The sequence below is a fragment of the Egretta garzetta genome, unplaced genomic scaffold (genome assembly GCF_000687185.1).
Source record: "Egretta garzetta isolate BGI_Z169 unplaced genomic scaffold, ASM68718v1 scaffold732, whole genome shotgun sequence".
Classification (NCBI taxonomy): Eukaryota; Metazoa; Chordata; class Aves; order Pelecaniformes; family Ardeidae; genus Egretta; species Egretta garzetta.
In genome coordinates, this window is record NW_009259029.1 from 367,076 (window position 1) to 376,026 (window position 8,951).

The 8,951-nt window shown below is 53.3% G+C and overlaps 1 protein-coding gene across 4 annotated transcripts in view; it reads left to right on the forward strand.

The window, feature by feature from the left end:
• Positions 1–8,629, forward strand: part of NDUFA10 (NADH:ubiquinone oxidoreductase subunit A10) — a 57,709-nt gene extending 49,080 nt beyond the window's left edge. The window contains exons 10-12 of one of the 4 annotated variants that reach the window (XR_004841452.1): positions 2,734–2,921; positions 3,338–3,817; positions 4,129–8,629. Coding sequence is in view for 1 of the 4 variants with exons in the window: in XM_035890257.1 (XP_035746150.1) it covers positions 2,734–2,763 (30 nt within the window). In the remaining 3 variants the exon portion in view is untranslated. Of the gene's footprint in view, positions 1–2,733 lie in introns of all 4 variants that reach the window. The other 3 variants (XR_004841453.1, XR_004841451.1, XM_035890257.1) reach the window with 3 other exon arrangements.
• The last annotated feature ends 322 nt before the right edge of the window (positions 8,630–8,951 follow it).

The window sequence follows — 8,951 nt, forward strand, 5'->3', positions numbered from 1 at the left end:
CGGTCTGTGGCTGCAGCTCTGTGTGTGGTTTTAGGCGCGATAGCGGGGCCCAAACCAGCCCAGTTCCCACTGAGGGTGGGTGTGCCAGCTGCGGTGCCCAGCCTCCAGTGTAAACAAAGGCAGAGGTTGTTTGCTGTGACTGTAATTAACCCCTAAAAGGGAGAGCCGGAGGCATGGGTAACCATCGTAGCATCCCAGGAGAGCCTTCTGCTCCCCCCGGGTGTCTTCTCTGCTCAGATATATCCCGACGTGCCCCTGAGATGTTGGGCTTGCAGGCGGGAAGGGCTCGCTCCTCGGTCTGCCGCAGCTGGAGGGGTGCATGCCCTACACCGCCTGTCGCCTCTGGACCCCTGTGATCGCCTGGCAGGCCCCGGCTGTGTGCTGCTCTCCCCAGGCCTTCCCAAGGAGCTGTGCACAACTTAATTCAGGGCCCCAAACTTCGCCCGGCTTGGTGGGAGAGAAAATTCAGCTAAGCTGCCTTATCTTGCAGTGGTGCGTGTTAGAGGGCGGCTGGCTAGCACGGGGATTCAGCAAAGAGCTAGTGATCTGATCGTGCGCAGGAGCCGCTGATGCCCAACGAATGGCTCAAACCACAGCTCTGCATTTCCTGGCGGGACTCCTCCTGCTGCAGCTCCCTTGCAGAACACATTTAGTACTTGTTCGTCTTTACTTTGCATTTGCATCTTTTATCTTTAGCCAGCCAGGGACTGTGGTGATGGTACGGCCTGGTGTCCTGTGCAGCCCAGGCTGGGGAACGCGGCACAGACTCCTGTGACACACCGGATGGCTCCCAGCTGGGCCGCAGCCGGATTTCCAGGCAGAGGGTCTGCCTGGGCTGACGGTGCTGAGCCCTGTGTGGAGGAGCCGTCCCTGTCCTGGAGAAGCTGCTCTGGAAGAGTGGGAGGACTCTGGCAGCTTGTCTGGGATGCCTCAACCAGGGGTGGCTTAATTGTCTTTGATAAATTAATGAAATCATAAAAACAAATGAAGATGGGAAACGCTCATGCTAAGCCCTTATTGCCGATGCAAGGCAGACATGTTTGGAACTGGCTGGCCTGGGCGGATTAAGCTCAGTATCCAGAGGAACTGCAGAGGTATGGATGGCCCCCACCTTGGCCGAAAAAATATGCTCAAAAGACATGGGGAGCAAGCCTCTCAGCTCTGCAGTGTTATCTGGGGGTGCATTGTACCCCTCTGAGCCTGCCATGGGAGCCGAGGGCTGGGGAGCTGCCGCGTGGGTCCCACACATTTGCCATGCGGCATTGGCACGGTCCCTTCAGCAGCCTCGTGGCTTGGTCCCTTGCCTGTCCCTGGGGGAGCTGAGTCACCCTTGTCTCTGATCAGAAGTCTGCCGCATGTTCCCATGTCCCTGGGGAAAGGGGAGGGAGGAATTGTGTCTGTGGCTGGTCTGGACCTCTCTGCCCATCCAGGAAGGTGGTTGGGGGGGTTTTAAGAGCTGATCTGTTACTTTAAATGAAGAGGGGGGGATGTGAGTCCCTGATCTGGATGTGCCCAGACCTTCTGCCCAAATTCCCAGGAAGAAAGCCACCAGCCCGGATCCGATTGTGGCACCCTGGTCTCATCTCTGTTGTCTCATGCATCACCAGGTGCTTGCTGTGCTGGAATGGGTCAGTCCCAGTGTGGGTCCCTAGCAACCCCATTTACACTGCAACCCCATTTACACCTGTGGGAACCAGCTGCAGTGGGGTTTCAATGCCTGGATGTGGTGTAGGAGGAGCTTGACCTGTGAAGCTGGAGGGGAGAAGTCAAATCCACAAGTTGGGGGAATTCAGGCCAACAGCTCTGCCATTGTGTTTCCAGGGCTGCATTGTGCTGTGCTGCTCCTCCAGGCACAGAGGAACTTGGGATGCACCACAGCCTCCTTGCTGGTGGGTACATGAGATGACCAGGCTGTGCTTGGAAGTGCTGAATAACCAGGTCTGTCTAATGGGACTGACGTAATGCTTTGCTCTTCCCTAAAACCCAGCTCTTAGTTTTAAACCTGGGCAAGAGCTGTCTGCTCAGCCTGCCTTAGAAAAAAGGGGGAAGCTTTCACCTCTGGTTTTAGCAATGCCCTTGCAGTGGTGCAGGAGTCAAGACAAGGCTTGTGCTTGGGAAGGGCTGCAGAAGGAGGTGTGAAACAGCATCATGTGGCTGAGCTGCCAAGCACCTGAGTACCCCTTAGTTACCCCAAACCATCCCCCTGGTGATCCGCATGAGGCGGATGTATCCCACTGGGACGAGGGAACAGGGAGGGCAATGCCTTGCTGGCTGGAGAGGCCACGTCAGTGCTGTGAGCCGGAGGCAGCTGTGCCAAGGCATTTGCCATTGCGAACCAAGCACTGCCGTGGTGAAGCTGCCCGTCCCTGGGGAAAGCGCTTGGTTTGCAGCCTGCTGGGGCAGCTGCAGAGCCAGGCTTATAACCTTCAGATCAGCCAAGTGTAGTAAGTTAATGATTAGATTTATCATAAAGCAATCTAATGAGAAGCAATATAGTCAAGCACTTTCTATTCAGTGACGCACATCCAAATCTTAATAGAAGCTGACAGCCTGACCCTGTTACCGTGCTCTGGCCAAATAAAATCATCCTGATAGTTCCCTGGAGAAAGCAGCCACGACTTTAATATGTCTTCTCAAAACATTTATTTGACCAGCTTAAAAAAAAACCAACAACAAAACCTGCAGTGATTCAGAGCTGGTTTACATGACCTCCCATCACTCTTGCTTCCCCAGCTCCTCTGCAGTGCCGGGGAGCCAAGGTAATACAGCTCAAAAAGCCTCTGCCTGCCCCTCGGCCCGGGACCGCAGGGCAGCGCTCACTGTGGGACGGCTCAGCCCAGCGAGGAAAGCTCTGGCAGCGGCCCCTGCCCTCTCCAGGCTCTGCTCTCGGGTACCCCGCGTCTGTGGTGCTGGCACCTGGGGTGAGTGTTAACACACTGTAAGTACCACTAGGAAAGCTTCAATAATCGAAGGTACTTGGGGGCTGTTATTGGCATATGATTTTTTGCAGGTAACATTTTACTGCACCAGCTCTAGGTCAAACCTCTGCTCTAAACCTATATAAACCTGTGTTCTCCCTCTGGAATTTAAAAGGGAAACAACATGTGTTTTATTACAAGTTCCCAGTGCAAACCTCTGTCCCTCTCACCAACTGTACTTTTATTAAAAAATCTGGGCATGCCTTAGGATCTCAGAAATCATTGCACCTCAAGCAAAAGGTCAAACCCTTGATATAAAATGGGACTGGGAAAAAGAAGGGTTGGTCTTTCCAAGCCCTCGTTTTATCCTGACCGTTGCTGTGTACTCACATCCTTGCATGTTTTCACACCTTTTCCAGTGCTGCTTTTGACAATCAACCGCATGACTGCTGTAGACCTGTTTATTGCCTCACTTGCAGTAAAGGGAAGGACTGAGCCAGGCCACAACCTTGAGTCACACCTGATGGTGCCATCCAGAGAGGCTGGGACGTGGGCTGGAGCCACAGGTGCCCTTACACCTGAGCCCAGAACCTGGTTTGAATGCTGGCTGCAGCTCCTTGCAGGGCAGGCGCAGAGATGAGGAGCCAAGATCTTCACGACAATGGAATGGGGATTTGGGGAAGCAAGCTGGGTACAAGGAAAATCTTCCAGGAGCGGCTGGAAGGAGCAAGTCCTGATATGCATCCTTCTGGTGCAAGTGCTGCTTGCCGCTGTCATTAGCAAAGGATTCTTCTGACTCAGCCAGGGTGGCGTCAGCTGGTACCAGGCACCTCAGGGAAAGCTGCAAGGAGTCCTGCAGCCCGCATCCAGGCTGTCCCCAGAACCTGTTCCCAGAAAAGGTGGTCTCTCCTTTGGAAGTCTTCTCTAGCATGGTGCTTTATGAGCAAAACAACTAGAATGATTTTTGGTGCTTGAGTGTGGTTTGCTCAGTGGGCTTTCCTCATTTGTATGTAGCTTATTTTTTGGTATGAGTAACAGAAATACAGCTGTCAGGTCAGCTCAGCAGTTGTTTGATCCCACAAGTCCCTGCCCTTGGCTACATCATATGACATTGAGTTCCCCAAGGCGAATTGTGTGAAAAGATGCTTTTTTTTCATCACTTCTGAATTTACTGTCTCTTCATTTCTGCTGAATGCGCTTTTGTTTGCAGAGCGTGAATGCAAGCTCTGTCCCTGGGACCAGGATGGCCCCCAATGCTGGGCACCAGAGGACCTCAAAGACGCATTTTCTTGAATGCGCTGATTTTCAGAAGAGCCCTCCAAGGCAGGGCAATTACTCTGGCTTTGTGCGACAATCTCGATCCAGGAGATGGCCCAAGAGGAAGATGGAGAGAGAGGCACAGAGAAGACCCACTTGGAGGGGGGAGGGAAGCCAGCCAGCTCTAGCAAGAAGAGCTCTGAACCCCTCTTTGTGTTGCTGGACTCGCGTAGCAGTGACCCCGTCCTTTCTCTGCCCTCGCGTGAGTGCAAGTGCTGCGAAAGTGCCTGGGAACCAGTGGCAGAGCAGGGGCTGGGGCTGACAGGGCTGGTACTGCGCTCGTTCCCTCCTCAGCCCTTTCCTCCTCTGCAGCTTAGGCTGCTCTCTCCAATTCACTTTTCGTTGTGTTGCCTCTGTTCATCCACTTGGAAGCCTGAGCGCGCTTGCTTATGCTCCCGTGCTGTGCTCCCTGGGCATACTGAGGCACCAGCCCCTGAGCACCCCAGCAGAGCCCTGTGGCGTGGATGCTCCCTGGGGCTCACAGCCTGCTCCATATGCATCCTGTCCCCATTCTTTGGTGCATCCCCGTAGCTGTTCCCTGCTGCTGAGACGGCTGCCCTGACTGAGATGCTCCAATCCTGCTCCAGTGCAGCTCTTGCCTGTGCTTGCTTCCTATGGCCTGAGGCACTCTGTGTCCCCTGATGCTTAGCAAGGGCTGTGGCAATTGCCAGAGGCTAAGTGTCCCTGAGCTCTGCGTCCCCTTTTGCTCCTGTCTGGAGGATGCCTGCACAGATCAGGATGCACTGAGGAGGCAACGGCTGCTCAGTAGAGTTTCCAGGAGGAAATCCCTTCCAGAGCCATTGCTGACTCTTGTGAGCAAAAGGGAAGCCTGCCTTCTGGTTAAATGGGAGCAAAAGGCGATTAATTGGAGGAGCAACCCGGGCATCAGGAGGAGAAATGCTCCAGCATAACCATGAGGGACAGGTCAGTGGCAGGGAGGCTGGGGGACAAGCCAGGGCTCTGTGATGGGACGCGCTTCCCCATCCAGGGCCTGGCAGTGCCACCCAGGAGCTGCGATGCCCCCACCAACTCAGCTGGGGCTTGCTCTGCAAGGACAGCATGCTTCATGGTAGTCTGTGGCCATGTCTATGGCACCCCCCAGATATGGGGACTGAAAAGTGTCCCCTAAGTGTCACTAGAGGTCACTGCCGCACTGGCTTGGCTCTGGAGCCTGCTCCTCACCTGGACAGCCAGCCAAGCTGAGGAGCAAAGGAGAGAGCCCCAAGGAGCTGGGGCCATGCTGCACAGCCCAGCTGCAGCTTTTGCAGGAGCAGATGCTGACGGAGAGATTTAGCTTGGGAGAGGACTCATGCACTGGAGGATGCTGAGCAGGGAGGTGATGCTGTTGGACACTTTTGTTGCCTCTGGGCTGTGTCCCAGCCCTGCTCTCCTCTTGTTGGAGCTCCAGGACTCAAACCTGTTGAAACTCATGGCCCTGAACAGAAAGAGCACAGAGGGCAGGGAGCAGTGAGAAGCAAATGACTTGGTGGTGGTCGCATAGCCAAGCTCCCCTTCTTACTGAAGGAGCTGGGGCAAAGAAACAGCCAAGTGTCCTCCTAAAAGTGAGGGTTGGGAAGAACGCAGGTTCATCTTTCTGGGTAAACCCTGGCAGATAATGTTGAGTTCTAAGTGTTGGGAGCCTGTGTGGGTCTCTGTTTGCTCAGGAAGGTGGGTTTTTATGTTTCCGTAGTCATCTGCTTATGAGGGGTTTTTTTGGTTTTCTGTTTTTGTTTTTGGTTTTTTTTTTCCTTAGAAGCATCCAGGTAAAACTCTTCAATACTTTTGATCTTTGGGGGTTGTTTTATGTTTGCTTGAATTTTCTTTTTTATCTTGCAGTTCCCTAATGCTTTTGGTAATCACAGTAGGAATTACATCTTCCTTGTTTTGCAGCTGCAGCGGAGAGCTGAAAGCAACCTGTTCCTCCGTAGTTTGTGCTGATCCCACAGTGATCCTGGCAAAATAGGTCTGACTGGTATACTTCAGGCACCAGATCTGTGTTGCAGTTGACTCCAGCACCTCCACAGCCCTCCCCAAATGAGGCCCCTACTCCCACACTGGATGGAGGAGCGCAGGCACCCACCGGGGAGTGTCTCGGTGAGAACTGGTCAGCCCTGAAACAAAAGAAGTATGTGGGACAGGACCTCACCGTGGCCTGCAATCCACCCCAGGTACCAGGAGGAGAGAGGATGGAGTGGTCGCTCTTCCCTCCCTAAGTCCCATCCCCCCCGCACTGCTTGATGCGAGCAAGTTGTCTGAAGGAACAGAAATAGCTGCCACTTTTGGAGGTGTTTCTCACCTCCGTGAAAACAAACAGGGCTGATTTGTTTCTTAATTGCTTGTCCACGGGAGCTGCGAGGCTTCGTCTGTGTGGGGTGGGAGCTGGGAGTTTTGCTCCTTTTGATCGTGTGCTCTTTTGCCCCAGCTTCAAAGATCTCTTTGGTTTTCTGCTCTCTTTTATGTCCCATCTCTTGAAGTCACACTCCTGCACGAAGGCACAAACCCAGGACAGCTTGAAGGGTTCCAAATGCAATTATTTTGCAGAGTGTTTCAATAAATTAGCAGCTAATTTCTTTGCCAGACAGTACTTACTTTTCAGTTGGCCTACGTCTGTGCAGCCCGCAGTGTGTGTCGGACCTTTAGCCTTGGGGATGTGAGCTTGGGAGGATGGAGGTGGGCATGCTTAGCTGTGATGCAGACCTGGATGGGATTCTGTGTGGGTTTTTGCCCAGTAAAACAATGATCTGCAATTTCACCTCAGTTGGAGATTTCCCCAGATTGGATTTTGCAATGTAAAATCAAGGAATTCCTTCCAGTGAGTTGTCCCTGTGAAATGGGAATGTGAAGTACCAGTGCCCAGAGCTGCTGCTGGAGAAGAAAGGTTGGCACAGACATCCGTGGATATTTTTTTTAATAGCCTTTTATTTATTACACTGCTTTGGAGTCTGATTCACTCGCTTGCTCGATATTTATTAGTACTTCACCTGCCTTGGACTGGGAGCTGCAAGCACTTTGATAAATGGATTGCCTTTCCTGGAACGATGTCCCAACATCAGCTAATCAGTATCCTCAGTGTGATTGCCAAAGTACCACTCTTGTAAATCAAGGATGGCAAGGAGAAAAACCCTGAGCGCCAGCAGCATAGGTCTTGCTTGGGGGCAGGATGGTGGCCCAAGCACCCATCTCCCCATCTCCATGGGGTTCGGTGCTTGGATAAGGGATTGCTCCACTTGTCTGAGCTCTCCATTTAATTCAGGGCTGTCTCCGTTGTAATTGCAGACAGTGCTGCTCTGCCACTCTACTCTAGTTGTACTGAGAGGCTGCATTGCCTTGTTGGCCTGGCTCAGAGCTCTGCCAGAGGAGCCAGGCCGTGCTTCGTGCAGCTGAGTACCAATACCTGGTTGCAGCTGGCCATCACGTGCAGGAAAGGTGACTCCCTGTCTTTGGTAACAGAAAAAGTGCCATTAAGCAGCAGACCTGCTTGCTGTAGGATGTCTTGGGTGCCAGACAGCTACACGGCCTCAAAAAATGAGCTGACTGATGCATGGTAGGAAAACCCCGCGGGGTCTGTGAGAAACTGGATTGTGGGCTCTGGTCTGGGAAGTCCCTGGGCTCCTGAATCCCTGGTGCTGGGAGCACAGGCTAGGCTCAGCTGCTAAGCGGGTTGCATGAGGAACACTTTACCATTTCAGAGATTTTCCACCTTGTGCTGCCAGTGGGTAGGTTTGGGCTTTCTGACTGAGGGTTTGCTGCAGCTGAAGCATCACCGCCATGCCCAGGTGCCCACTGAGCCTGTTTGTGTCTGCAGTGCCTTCAGCCTCCCCTTAGGGGTCTCTGCAGTCCAGCAGCTGCTCCATGCCCACCTTTGCACACACCGTGCAGGGAGGGCAGCCATTCCCAGTGCCCTTTGCATACCAGCTTCTGCCCACGCTCACTGCAGAGAGGTGCTATCGTACCCCAGGCTTACAGGACTGAGGTGCACAAGGATCGGGTCTTTCTAGGAAAACAACTGGAAACAACAGCTAAAGGTGACCCTGCTGTCTTGTGTGAACAGCCTCCCCGGGCTGGGGTCAAGGAAGCTTGGGACATTTCACCAGGTGCCTCGTGGGTGTGATCACAGCTTTTTCCTGTAACGTCTCATGTCTGCTAGCAGCCTCCAATAAAGATCCGGCTCTTTCCTCAGCCGGTCAGTCAACCATGTCTCTCCTCTCACCCCTCTCTCTGATTTTCACAAAACTGGCAGGAATCGGGAGCTGTACCCTGCTGCTGAACTTGCTGGGGATAGGTCGCTGGGGATGGTGTGGGGAGTTGCAAAGCAGGTGACAGAGCGTGGCCGTGTATGGTGCTTTCTCAGAAATGCCCAGGCTTGAGCAGAGAAGGTGAGTGAAGAGTCACAGTGGTTTTCTATGAAAGTCTCAGGACACGGTGGGGCTGTGGCTGTGGAGGGTTAATGCTGCACCCTCTCTTTTGTACAGTGCTAAGCTAAGCTCTGTTAGCATCCTGCCAGCGCAGCAGCTGCAATGTGCCTCTGTGGCTCTTAATTTTCTGGCCTCATATTTTCTTTTCTGCCTGGCATTGAGAGATGGGTGTCGGGCTCTCCTCATCCCTTCTTGACTGTCCCAGCTGTCCTCCTCTACTTGTGGGGTGTCTTTCCTTTTCTCCTCTCCACAATCATTAACTGATAACCGATCCCCAGGAGGGTGTTTGAGCAGCATACTC